Genomic DNA, 14,305 nt, shown 5'->3' on the forward strand with positions numbered 1-14,305 from the left:
TTCTGATAGCATTTGCCTTTCTCCTTGTTCTCTTTTAGGTCAGCTTAGCTTATGCTGGTGTTCTGTGCTACTTCTCAGATGCAATGTAACGTCATTAACGGAGAACTTTCTCTAGCTTTCCAGCAAAACGGGGCCTATATCTCACCATGATTTGTGCAGGAGGGCAACTGGCAAGTCACGCAAGGGGAGTGTAACGTTCTGTGTTTGATGGCATTGTCTCTTAGAGATGGCTGCCACTACAGCACCCATAGCTTAGCTTTATCCAGTTCTCCCTCTTCCTCTGGGGATGCAGAACTGTAAGTTATGTTTCGAGTGAAATCATCTAGGTTAAGAAGTCTCAGCATAGGTGTGCTTGAACCTGAGGGGCCTGTAGTATTGAAGCTGGTCAGGAGAGGGAGCTGGCAGTCTAGGGGTGAAAAAGAATCTTCATTCCATACAACCAACCATTTTTTATTGTGCCTCTGAGTGTAAAAATGTGATGGGGTAACCTGTCTGTATCTGAAATAACAGAAGTCTGGCCCCACTTCTAGAACATGAAGTTACAAGTAAGGATTTCTTAATTACTTTGTTCTGTGGCTGGTGTTAGTTTTTATCTGTTGCCTGCGGATCCCATTTAGAAGTGTAGACAGTGCTTTTCTCTTGGAAGAGGTCTGTGTTGTCAGTAGTGCATGTAGGTAATAGGGACAGTAAACACTCACCTTCATCTGAGTCCAATAAAAGAAAAATGTCAGTGCTGATATTAATGTTACCAATAGTAATTGCACTTACAGGGCATCCATTGTGGTAGTATCTGCTTGCCCTTCATGTGGCTTTTGAAGAGATTAAAGGTTCTTTGAAGACAGCACGCCCTTCAGATGACTGCTGACTTGATCAAAATGTAAAATTGCCCTGCAGAAGGCTTTCCCCACTGCAGTGGGTTAGCCTTATCCAACAGCCAGGCTCCCACCCAGCCCCTCATACAGTTCCCCCATCTGCAGGATGAGGAAGGAAAATATGGAGGAAAAGCAGGAACAAGAAAGCTCCTGGGTCAAGATAAAGACAGCTCTTTCCCAGGCTCAAATCCACTCCTTCACTCCTGACTTTTCTTCCTACCCCCACCAGTGGGTCCACTGTGGAGATGGCTGGAACCGGCTGTGTCCAGCCTGGGGAAGCCCCGACACCTTCCCTCAAAAAACTAAGCAAGTGGTGAAATGTTCCCTTCCAGAAAATGTGGGTCTTGAGACATGATGGTTTCGTGCTCCTTTTTTCACCAGCACATTGGACTTCTGAGGTTCCAGGTATGCTACTATAATTAGTTTTTGAAGGGCTGTACTGCAAAGCTCACTTAGTGAAAGTGCTTGTGTTGAAAACAACTCTGTAATACCAGGTTTCAAAAAAAGCTAGCATTGTACAGATCGTTTTACAGAGCTAGTCCCCTTGTACTTGCACGCATGAGGAAGAAGCAGAATGTGTTTCAAAGGTAGGGAAAGAAGTGACTGGAAGCAGGGCTGCACTAAGTGGCAAAGGAAACCCTACACTCACACTTCAATCTCACCTGGCTTTCCTGAGTCTGTGTCATGTTTTAAGTGTTGCTGTACATATGACATCTTTCCAACAGGTTACTTGGCATGGTTTTGGGCTCTTTAGTGATTGTTCTGCGTGTAAGGTAATTCCCCCTCTGCTATATTTTCTGTATATTCTCTACAATGCTGTGCTGCCATTCCAATTTTTGATTTATCTCAGTGAGTTTGTACTTTATGAATAATCAAAAATATTTTCTTCATTCCTATTGCAGAGATTGAAAATAGCATATTGTTCTTCCCCACCTTTGATTCTCCGTGTTTTGGGTTTCTTGGTTTTGCTTTTCATTTTGGTTTTGTTTGTTTGGATTTTTTATTTACATGTGACTGCCCTTACATAGAAGGTAGGAAGCTTAGGCTGATGCAAGAGGCTTGGTCAGTGCCCTGCTGTCACGGTAAAGGTATCGTGATCAGACTGAAAGCCCAGTGCCATTTGGGTTTATGTAGTGCCTTGACTGGTGCATATAAAATAAAGTGATTTACTTACTTGTTTTTGTTCATGCTTCTCCTCCATAGCAGTTCTGTAGTTTCTACCTTCAATCCTTGCTGTTCTGTGGAAAGGAGCAGAGGTGCTACTTATCTTCTGCAGTCATTAATCCCTGCTTCCATCTTCTTTAGCAGGGAGTGAACACTGATCCTTCTTGCCAGTAATTGGCAGAGAGATGAGAGTTTGAGTGCTGTTGAGAAATGCTGCTGTGCAGCAATGGTGAGGTTTACTATATCTTAATATCTGCAAATTCTCATTGGTATCTTAGTCACAGAAGCACAGCTCACTTGCACTGTGATGTGCAAATCTACCAGCAGAGAAAATGTACTTAAACGGTAGTGTGGTGTTTCTTTATTTCATGTTCCTCCTATCCCCTTGATGGGATGAGAGAGTCCTAGTTTTTGAGAGTTCTAGTTTTATCATAGGCTTTGAGGGTACCTTGAAGGAAGTAGCTTGGTTTATTGGTTATGGTTGTTGGTTTGGTGTTTTTTCATTTTTTTTTTTTTCTTTTTTCTGCTTTGGTGTTTTGTCATTTTTTGAGGGGTTCTTTAACTTTGTAGGCTTCTCTTGCTCAGGAAATAGCAATTTTAGTTTGGGGCTTTGACAAAAATGACTGGGAGCAAAATGTTTGTGCTTTGAAGTTTATAGTAAGTAAATACCATTCAGGGGATTTTTTGTCTTCTGATAAAGGTCTGGGGTTTTGGTGGGGTGTGTATGCATTTGGCATTTTTTTTTTGTGTGTTTTTTTTTTTTTGTTGTTTTTTTTTGTTGTTGTTGTTGTTGGTTTTTTTGGTTTGTTTTTTTTTTTTTTTTTTTTTTGCAAGCGTTGGCTAAGGCAATTTTGACTCTTGCTTTTAGCTAATTTCTCAAAGGCGCTTGAATGAATTTTATTCTCCCTCAATTAAAGGTTCACATGCATCATCAGCTGCATTTTCTTCTGTGCACGTTCAGGAATGCTGCTTGTTTCTATGGTCTGTACTACATTTAAGCATAATTTGCATGCAGTAGCAGGCTCTGAAGCAATGCTGCTGTTACTGCCGTGGCAGGGTGAGAGGCTTAATGGTTATTTGAACAGCATCACATTTTCAAGTGAGCTTGGAGCCAGAACTGAAAACTTGTGTCAGTGATTGACTAGTAAGAAAATAACCCAACATCTTCATGTAGCTTGAGCAAGTTAGCCAGCCTCTTGCAAGTGTGATGTGTTAAGAAATAACTTGCTTTTCTTTTAGTCTTGATGCTGAATTTATTTTATATTGAAATAAAGAAATATTTTCATAATTTCAAGCACAAAAATGCAACTCTCTCCACATTTTTATGAATCTGTTCATTAAGTCCCCTAGGACGAGGGTGGGACAGGCACCAAGGTCATGGCTAGTTTGCAGAGAGCATCTTGCCCTCTGCAGTGTCATCTCTGGATGGCAGCATGGAAACAGGAGGTTGAAAAAACCATTAATCTTTTACAATGCCACCTGTAGCAGTGTTGCTGGGATGGAGAGCTTGGTTTTCCAGTGCAGCTTTTGCAAGCACAGCCATGGCCTGAAATGCGTACTTGGCTGAAGCTGTTAGATATCACAGCAGTTGTGCTATATAATATGCAGCTCTCTCTACCTAAGAGCTAGCTCTGACTTGCCTACAAGAGTCATGATCCAAAGGCTGGCTTCAGAGTAATCGCATCCCCCAGTGACCAAGCTTAGAGGGTGCAGTGTCTGTCCCATCCTCTTCCCAAGGGACCTAATGAACAGGTTTATAAGAATATAGAAAGAGTTGCATTGTTGTGCTTAAAATTATGAAAATACTGATTTCTTTCAGTACAGGAGAGTGTTTGGGAAATGGAGGGCTTGGCTATCTAGAGGAAAGCAAGTTAAAGGACAGAGGATAACAAGCAGCAGGAGTCGAGTCTAATTAGAAGCTCAGATGGCTTTATGCATGTTTAGCCTGTAGTATGGCTGAAATGCTGGGAAACAACATTGCCAGTGACTGTTCAAAGGCAAAACTAAGCAATATGGCCAGTAGATAAAGCCTTAGTTGTAGGTTTGAAAAATTAGTTAATAACAGTTCAGAGGGCCAAGCAGAACAAACTGACGTACCCTGTTCCAGATAATGCCAGGGCGAGGAAATGCTGAGGCCATTGGGGCAGTACCAGGCTTGTGGAACAGAATGGAACAGAATTGCTGGCTACAAATGCTCCTTTACTAACCTACTAGAAGCTAAAACCTGGTGTCTGTGACCATGAGACCATAGCAGCCCACTCTGCAAAACTATGTGACGTATGGCAGAATACGTAATCCTGTGCTTTCTTTAGAAAAAGAAACTAAATCTGCCCTACCTACTAATTTCTGCTACTACTCACTATTCAGTTTGGGACACATTACAGTTAAACGGCTTTGGCTTTTTTCTTGGCAGTAGTTTATTTTCTTTTGCAGGCTATTTCATGTACCTCCTGGCCTATTTGATGGGTTGTTTTCCCTAAACTTCGGCTATTTCTGAAACCTCTTCATTGTTCCTTGGTAAGGCTGTAATCTGAGCTCTCTAGTATGACTCAACAATTTCAGCCACTCCACTCGAGTTCAGGTACTGCACTCTGCTTGGTTGCTACGTACTGCACTGCAGTTTGGGGAAGGTGTGGGCAGCAGCTCTCCAGTTTTGCTGTGCTCCAGGAGTGATCGATGGCATTCTTGAACTGTGTCTGCACTCAAATAGGACTTTTCTGACCTGTATGTCCCCTTTTCACACCCTTTGGCAAAAAGCTTTCAAACAACTCTGGGGTAGCTAAAATCAACACTGATCGGCCTGTTTAGACAGAGCCAACTGGTGTAAAATGTCCCTGGCTGATGAACTTGCCCTTTCCGTCGTGCCTACCCAAAGCAGGTTAAAACCTCTTGCCTATTCACATGTCAAGTCTGGAAGAGTTTCTAATTAGAGAAGTTAATCTTTGTTTTGTCAGGTTTCAGCTGACAAGAACTTCCATAGATTCTCGGAGGCTGGAAGTCTTTGGCAGCTAAAAATTTAGCCTAATTGAAATGTGGGCCATGCAGCTGTCACTGTGGCTCCACACGGTGCTTTATACTCATGCCGATTTCAGTCCTTGTAGGAGGACCCAGCAGTAAGTCCTCGTTAAACATAAGAATTTTCTTTGATGCCATGATTCATGATCCCAAAGAAAATATGATGGGGGAATTATTTGAGAAGAGCTTCCAGGATACAGAGTGGAGGAAACTGTCATGACTCTCAGGCAGGACTGGGCTGACTGACATGAGAAACACATTTTCTTTTCTTCTTTTTTTCCTTTTTCTCAGTAGTTGCTCATTATCACGGAGCTGCCCGACCTGCAAGTGAAATTCAGTCTTTCTGTGTTTCTTCAAGGACGAAGAGGCAAAAGGGAACACAAGTGACTGCTTCATGCTAGTTCAGTTTTACCTTGGGTTGCAGCTGTAGTTTTGTTTTGTAAGCTGGACATTTGAAGTGCTGCCCACCCCCACCACCCACCCCGTGTGTGCCTGTAAGGTTTCATGGTGCTCACACACACAAGTTCTTCTAGGTTCCAAGGAACACTACACCAGAAACTGGCAGTGGTTTAATTGTTGCTTTAAACAAACAAACAAACAACAACAAAAAAAAAAAAAAACCAAAAAAAAACACACACACAAAAAAAAAAAAAAGCCACAAAAGCCAAGACAAAAACCCAACTACAAAACCAAACAAGGTATTGCAACCTTCCTTACAGCACTTCCCAATTGTAGTAACTTTTATAACAACAAAGTAGTAACTGTATATAATAGTATACATAATGTGTATTGTTTTTTGCCATATACTCCCTTTTTTTGAGATGTAAGTTAAGCAGGTCTTCTATATCTGACAGTTCTGAACCATCTCCCTAGCAAGGTAGGACTGTAAAATACTCTTAGTTTAAGGTTGGGTTTTTTTAGATGTATCTTCAAAACACATGCACAAGTCAAAAGTCCACAGAGAAAGTGTGATTTGTTAAATTCCAACTGATTAGATCTACTATGAAAATTTTCTTGCATGAAACTAGGTTCATATTCCTTATGTGGTAGCAGGTTTTGAAAGAGAAAGCATTTTTTTTTTAGCTTCTGTGTTATTTAGAAGAAGGGATGGAGGAAAAAAACATGAAAATCAGAAGTTTCTCGTAAAATGGACATTTTTTCAATTATAGCTCACTTCTATGCATATGTAATGCCTGAGGAAAAACCTTTCTATTTTGCCTGTACCACCCATTTCATTCAATGCAGGGGTACCAGATTATCAGTCTGAAATCTGACTCCCTAGATTGTCAGGCAGTGAAGAAGCAAAAGAAAGGAGAATAGGTCATCCTTTACTGTTAGTAGAGGAAAGGAGCTAGTCACTTTTATCTCCCCTTTAGTGTAACATCTCAAAGAAAGGTTTTTTGTCAGCAATTTGCTGGCCGCAGCAGCTTTATCATCGAAGTGGTATGAGTTGCTGGGAAAGCTCATTTAGTGACAAGTTGAATGTGATAATCTCCTGTAAACTGTGTGTGTAATACTGCATTTTATGGTCTAGCCGTGCAGTGCAGAGCTATTCCCCGTGTAATGCACATGTTGAACATTAACTACTGTTTGGGTACAGAAGGTGGAGTGTGCTCTCTCCGATTTCTATTGGGTGTGTGGCAGTCAAAGATAAAACATGCTGGTATTTTACACCATAAAGCGAGCAACCAGGAATAGAGTGATCATAAGGCATCAAATCAGTTTTTCCTAGTTTGCTGAATTCCTCATGTCTTGCCGGTTCTTTTTTATTGCTCTGGCGGGCTTTCTCCTTCTCATTTAAGCAGAAACAGTTTAAATTCTGTTGTGCTTTGGTTTGGCTTCTTTAACAAGTGCTGAATTTACTACATATGAGAACATGTTCTGGATACTTCTTGGTGAACTTTTTATTTGGTTTATAGTAATTATTGTACATATAAAGGTGATGGTTTCTTAGCAATGTACTGCTTTAAGAAGCTGTTGTATTCTCATCTGCTTTCGATAGCATGTTGAACTTTGATTAAGAATGTCTATTATTCACCTTTTGCCCCCTCCTAATAATAAAGCAGTATCTTATGATGGTAATTTACTGCTTGTTTCAAGTTTTTATGCAGCTTGTTTAATGGAGCTCCTAATGCTGTTCCTGAAACCTGATAAGATTTTATTTCTAGGCTTCTGCTTAGTTTAAAAACAAAAATAAAACAAAACCCCACTCATTTTAAATAAAATTTGCTACCTACACCTAAGCTTACTTGACTTTCTTGAAAAAACAGAGGAAGATGAAACTCTTCATCTTGTCTTTTGCTGGAGAAGATGGATTTTAGGCAGTTTGGAATTGTGGATAGGAATTCTGCAATTGGTGCTGCTTTTGTGCAGAAGGCCAGACTAAAGGAACTGAATGTTATTTAGCCCTCCATCAGTGCAAATCAGTAAATTTGGTTACATTTTTCAGCTGAAGTGGGAATGCCTAATATGCTAGAGCTTTGAAGAATAAAATTAAAATAAGAAACTCCTCGAAGGTGTATGAGGGATAGCAGGCACAGAAGTGGTTCGAGATCTGTACTTTCCAGTAAAAAATACACCTGTAGCTTCAGTCTCTTACTGAGATTTATGATCATCTCATGTATTTTTAGCCAAGGTTTTGGTTTTTTTTGCTCAGGAACTTGAAAACTTCCTTCCCCACGTAACATAACAGGGTTTGCGTGGAAAATTGGTTTGTTATTCCCTCTTCCTCCTACCCATCTGTAACATCCAAGATTTGTTTCTTCTCGTGTTTTGCATTGAAGCACTCTGGGTATCTACATTCGTGGCTTAACCTCAGGACAAGTACACAGGCCAGGGCAGCCTAGCTTTAAGATCGGCTAACTTTTCTACTAGTACCCATAGCCCATGATTTGGGTTAGTTTTGTTTCAATGCCTAAGTGTTTCAGATGTCATGCCAAGTAAGAATTGTCGCTTTTTTTTTTTTCCCCTTTGTTTTCTCCAGCTGTAAATGTGATTGCAGTCAGCAACATTACTGAAAGATTCTTATCAGGTTCCATTAATTTTCCTCACAGTGCTCTTCAAGTATTCAAGCTGTTTAGAATTTATTTTGCTGTTTGAGTGGTGGTGTGTCACTGTATGACTGCAGTTGATATGTGGTAACAGCCAGGATATTTCAGGCAATGTGTCAAGCAAGCTTTTCCTGGAGAATTTGGCTTCCCGAGGTTTAAAATGTTGTCTCTTTGACTTAGGACACTTACAGGACATAAGCCTTTGCTTTATCTTCTACACTTGGAGTTATAGTGAACTTTGAAAGTTTCCTTTGAGAGTGAAATCTGATGCAGCAGATAGGAACAACATGTCACTGTGTCTTTCTTGAAGAAAATAAAAAGAAATGTCAATCCAATTCTTTAGAATAAATAGAACTACTATTTAGATATTATTTTCCATTGTGTATTTCCTCTCCCCCATTTGAACTTAAAAAGAAACACACCCAAGCAGACAAACCCACACCTACCCACAAAAAAAACCCACTCTTTTTTTCTGTTACAGAAAAATGCAAAGGGACAGGAGTTGTTTGATCAGATTGTATATCATTTGGACCTTGTGGAAACTGATTACTTTGGCCTACAATTCATGGATGCTTCCCAGGTTACAGTAAGTATAACTTCAGTTCATTTTTATGTTCTGTGGTAGTTTGTGTTGCCTGTTATAAATGCATTACTGGTGCAGTTTCATGGAGAGACGTAGGCATTAGGGGGACACACTGCTGAAACAACTGATACCATGTTTGATTCTTGCACATAGATCCAAATCCTCTAAATGGGTTGTGTCATTTTACATGATACGCACACGACTTGATTGCACATAAGGGAAAAAGCAATAATTGTGGGTAAAGAAAAATGTGCTTTATGCTCAGTAGGCTCATGGTATTAAAAATGGGTTAAGTCTCTTGCAAGCAAGGGCTTCTTGTAACTCCTATCTTTGCTGTTCCATGCACAGATCATGTTGCTCTGTAGATTTAGTTTCATTTGCAATAGAGAAAAATTTCCTTCTCTCCCCTGTCCAATGATGTCCAGCATCTACAGGTAAAAGAGAGCAACAACAACAACAACAACAAAAAAGAACATATTTTCAGATGCAGGTAGATATGTTAATAATATATTAATAAGGTAGGGTTAAAAGACTGCAACCTTGTGGTTAAACTGTATTGCTGTATGTTTAATCTTTTCCTTTGTCTGTTTGTGCTGAGGTATTGGTATGACAGTAACCTGGGCTATGCGTAGTAAATATGCAGATTTGGAAAATAAGTGTTTACTTTCTTTGACATCTTGTGAAATGTAGGTTCTAATTTTATCGTCTCGGAATTCTCAGCTTCATTCTCTAGTAAGCTTGGGTCAGTGTGATTAGGTCAGATCTTTTTTTACCAGTACACTATCATCTTTAACCAATGATTTTAAACAACAAACAGAAAACCTGTCCAGATGTTGTAACAACTTGAAATTGAGAAAGGGAATCTGTGATTTTCGGGAAGAGAAAACTGGTAATATCTATTTAAACATTATCCTGATAACTCAGTTAATTTAAGGGTATGTATTTATCACTGGAAACTGGTGTTTGAACGGAGTACTTCCATGAGTTTGTGGCTTTTAGGAAGTTTAGTGTGTGTCTTTCTGATAAAATTAATATTACATAAATTGTGTGTCCTTTTATGACTGATGTGATCATAAAGACACAGCTAATAGAGCAGAGCCTGCTCATAACAGGGGGGGAAAAAAACAAAACAAAACAAAAAAAAACACACACACAAAAAAACCAAAACAAAACAAAAAAAAAAAAAAAAAAAACAAACAAACAAACAAAAAAAAAAAAAAACAAAAAACAGATCTGCCCTCCTTCTTTCCTAGCAAGAAAAAGGGCAGATCGATCAGAAGTAGACGACCTGGCTGAGGAAGCAGAGAATGCTCGTTTTCTTGTATATTTGAAAAACTGAAGGGGTCTTTTGAATGGTAAGAAAGATGAAACAGAGATGTGAGCAAGTATGTTTTCCATGGATAGCTCTATCCCTGATACTCGGGGAAAAATGTGCCTATATTTGCAGGTGTTTTAGCTTTGCTTGTATGCTCTTTGTTCCCTCTGTATTAGGGGGTGGAAGTAAATCATGGCATCTACAGTTACAAGAGGGATAAGGGCTATGCACTACTTCTGGGGGGCTAAAAAAGTCAACGCTTGTTGTAGAGCTTTGGTAGTAGGGTTATGGTTTCCTGGATTAAGAAGTGTTGAGGGCAGAGTTCTTCACCTTCACTGGAGTGAAAGGCTGAAAGCTCTCATTTGGGTTTGGGTTTTTTTTGTCTGGCTCAAGCTGGGCAGAGAGTAGGGTTCAGAGGGCTTCAAGGCTTTTATCTTCCCCAGCACCCGTTGCAAAAAAGGTTCCATGCTTTAACAGCCTTCCTTGGTCTGTTTTGAACTTGGGACCCATCTCGTGCATTTGCATAGCAATTAATGCATAGCCTCCGTGTGCGTCTGCTTAGTGCCAACCCAGCCACACAGTGGCAATTGCGGGAAACTCCTTGAGGCTCTAAGCCTTTGTCTTTATTACCTATTGTTAAGTGCTAACCATCTTTAAGCCACCATTATAAATAAGAGAGCACAGTTGCCTCTGTGTGCCTCAAGACCAGCAGCTTTTGAGTGCAGTGTGTTTCTTGCAGTTCTGTAATTTTGCCGGTCGAGACAAGCAGTGTTGATAGCTATGATTTAGAAAAGAAAATCATAATTAGAACTTATTTGAAAGAGAAAAAAACTTTATTTGTTGGAACAGCTTATTTTTAATACACAACCTCCCCCCCCAAAAAAAAAACCAAACTTTTTCAATACAACCAAAAACCATAAAGTTGTGAAAGGCATGGTGTCAGCAGTAGGCAGAAAATATTGTAAAGCCTCTTCAGTGAACTCTGCATCAGTTTGTATTATGTGCTCTTTGAAGACAGCCATGAATAGAAGGATGTAGACAATCATTTAGTAGCATATTCTAAAGCAAAGCTTTGTGTACTGTTGTATTTTAAGTTATCTCATTAATTCTAGATGTAGAAATACTCGGGGGGTGTGGGGCTAAGTACAGTTAGTGTGGAAGAACTTGATTTAGTGGAAAACCTTCATTCATAAGTGAGGTTTAAAAAGTGGCACACATACATTGCCTGCTGATGTTCATCACCTTCACTAATCACAATTTGTAGGTTATAGTGAGGAATAAAACTGCATCTTACTGTAGTTGCATTGTAATAGCATTGGACCAACTCTTTTTCTACCAGACTCAGTAACAAAACTCCTGAGACTGTGCTCTGCAGCTGTTCTGGTGGTGGTTCTTTTGTTCTCATCCTTTTTTTAATTCCTATTTTTGTGTATGTTTTATAATGTACATAATATAGTAGTACAGTGGGAGATGTATATAATTTATAAATAAATATGCATATATCAGAGGTGTGTGCTCAAAAACTTCTTTACTTTTTACACCATCGAAAAAAGTTGGAGACCACTGCTCTAGGACAGCTCTAGGAGTCTGGGAGCATTCTAAGGCCCCTCAAATGTTTCCGTCGTTTTGTAATAAAAGCTGCTTTTCTGTTCCTCCTGTGTGTGAAAGGGAGGGAAGAGAGAAAGAGAAGGAAAGGAGGAGGGAAGGAAGGAAGGAAAGGAAAATCAAAGAAATAATTTCTTCTTCAGCTGTTACAGGACTTCAACAGGGAAGTAGTGCTTGGGGCGATTGAACGGTGTCACTCCCATGTAGGAGGTCTCTGCAGTAGTTTAGAGGAAATGTAAAGCTTACTGGGTTTTTAATTACTTTTATTGCGGTGTGTGTGTTCTAGCAAAGCAGGAAGCCTCAAAAGCTTTAGTCAAGGCTGGAAATAGCAATAATAAAATCTTACGAGACCATACAATCGAAGTTGAGTTGCCATGAGGAAGTATTTTATTGATCTTCGCAGAAACCAGTCATGTGCAACGTTTTCATGGTTGGTCTGGGTACCTGACATTTATTTTAGGCTGCTGGTAGCTAATGTTTATTCATCATCTGTCCAGGCTTGTCCTTTGTTTCTCGTTCCAGATCATCATAAGAAAAAGGACTTCTGGGGTTTACATCTCCTTATGAGCTGCGACATAGTGCAGGATTTTCTTGGGATATAGATCTCTCCATTTCTACAGTCTCATTCTTTGTTTCAGTTGTCTGTCCTATGAAAGGAAAACATGGACACCCTCGCAGCCCCCCTGTTTTAAGGGAGTTTGGAACAGAAGAATTGCCCATGATGGTTAGCTTGGAATTTGCTTCTGTTTCCCTCATGGTTTTGTTTCTGACCACACAATTAATGAGTAATTGATGGGGAAGAAGATTTAAGATACATCTTAAAATTTTATTATTTTTTTCTTTTGCAAATGAGCTGCTATAATGCTTGAGCTGTAAAACTTTAGTTGGGAATGCATGGAAGCAAAAGAATTGAGGTTTCTCTTTTTTTTCCCTTTCATTTCTCTTACATGAGTCTGTCTCAGTGATCCTTTTTAAGTCCTTTATGCCTGATCCCTAATGTCGCGAAAGCTCCTTGGCTATAGGGAGGTCCGTATGGCAGAGCCTTGCCCAGCTGGGCGGATAGGTTGTGCCCTGCAGCCAGTGGAGCCACTGTGAGGAGGTGTGCACACACCCAGCACATCGGGAAGCACTGGATCCAGCATGTGTCCAGCAAGGCTTCCGTGCGAGGACAGCCCGGGCCTCCTGCGGGTGCCCCCCGTGGCTACGACAAGGGCCGGGGCTCCCCGGGGAGGGGGGGGGCCAGGACCCACCCGCTGTTTTCATCTGGACTTCTTAATGTTGACCAATTCCTGAATTGGGTTTTGATTCATTTTCTGTGAGGGGTGAGAAGACAATGGAGGGAGGAGATGGAGAAGAGCATGTGGAAACTAAAATAGGCTTTTGTGAAAGCAGCATTCCGAGTACAAAAACAGGAGGGAAAAAAGGGACAAGAGCTGTGTTGCCCGGACTGGGCCTAACCAGCAGCAATCTGTCAGGACCAGCTGTAACTGTTTGTTACAAATCCTTTTTAGTTATTTTTTGTGTTTGAGCACAGGCTTCAAAATGAAAGGTAGCTTGGTTTTTTTTATTGCTTTTTACTGATCTAGAGTAGCACCAGCTTTCGTTGTCTGTATAATAAGTCTAATGAGAATTATGCTACACAAGGCAAGTTTTTTTTTATATAAATTTGTGCTTTATTTTTTTTTTGTTGTTTATTCCTTCCCCTTTCTGCGATATGAATCCTCACGGCTGAGAAGAGAAAGGAAGTAATCTTTTATGTACTTTTGTTTTGTGTGGCAGTCATTACCAGTGTCCATGTTCAAGTGTAAGTTCTGCTTCTGTCACCTCAGGTCTGCAAAGCCAAATATTCCTTGGGTGGAAGCAGGTTATCAAATGAATGTGAATTAAGATAGGACAATGGTCTTGAAGGATGTCCATATAGCTCTCCTATTCACGTGTAGTTTATCTGGACTACAGATAAACCATGTGACATATCAGGATGCTTCTGAGATGGCTCTGTGCAGACTTGGGTTGGGATAGACAGACTTTTATGAATGCCAACAACTTGTTTATGCTGTGTTCCGATATGCTGCTTTGTGTCCAGAAATAATACTGTTACTGGGATTTTTCTTTTTCATTTCTATCTTGCAGTCTTAATATTCATGGTGATAATTAAGATGTCCCCATAATAGAATTTGAAATACATGACATTGAAAATATATATAAAAAAAAAAATGCCTTAAAGTAATCCATACACGGTGTGACCCTAAATGTATTTTCAGTAATACGAAATGGGCAAGTGCAAGAGCTGTGTAGCAGCCTTTTCCTGTTAGGGGATTACAGTTTCCTTTTATTAAAAGCTAGCTGTTTATTTAAGCAAATTGCCAATTAATTTGAACTAAAAATTAGCAAGTATATTCTGAAAACAAGATAAATGTTCTGCAAAATCAAGATCAAAGGGCAGATCTTGGGAACTTGGCAGAATGGGAAGGAGTTTCTGCAAATAAATTTTCATGTTGTTTTGAACTGCAGGATACAAAAATTTATTCTAGCTAAAACCAGTTTATTTTAAAAAAATCCTTCTAGACCTTCTGTGGTATTAAATCCAACAGAAATCATATGCTACAGATACATTTGAAAGAAATATTTTTTTAATTAAACAGAACCTCTTTGTTGCAGCTGCAAATAATTGTGGCTTTTATGACCTTAGTAGGAATAAAGT

General features: G+C 39.8%; 1 protein-coding gene across 3 annotated transcripts in view; it reads left to right on the forward strand.

Moving 5' to 3' along the window:
- EPB41L4B (erythrocyte membrane protein band 4.1 like 4B) overlaps positions 1 to 14,305 on the forward strand; it is a 176,535-nt gene that overhangs the window by 46,216 nt on the left and 116,014 nt on the right. For all 3 annotated transcript variants that reach the window (XM_042797948.1, XM_042797949.1, XM_042797950.1), the window contains exon 2: positions 8,583 to 8,687. In XM_042797948.1, coding sequence (XP_042653882.1) covers positions 8,583 to 8,687 — 105 coding nt within the window. The remainder of the gene's footprint in view (positions 1 to 8,582; positions 8,688 to 14,305) is intronic.

This window comes from Tyto alba, unplaced genomic scaffold (assembly GCF_018691265.1).
Source record: "Tyto alba isolate M040663 unplaced genomic scaffold, T.alba_DEE_v4.0 Super-Scaffold_27, whole genome shotgun sequence".
NCBI lineage: Eukaryota > Metazoa > Chordata > Aves > Strigiformes > Tytonidae > Tyto > Tyto alba.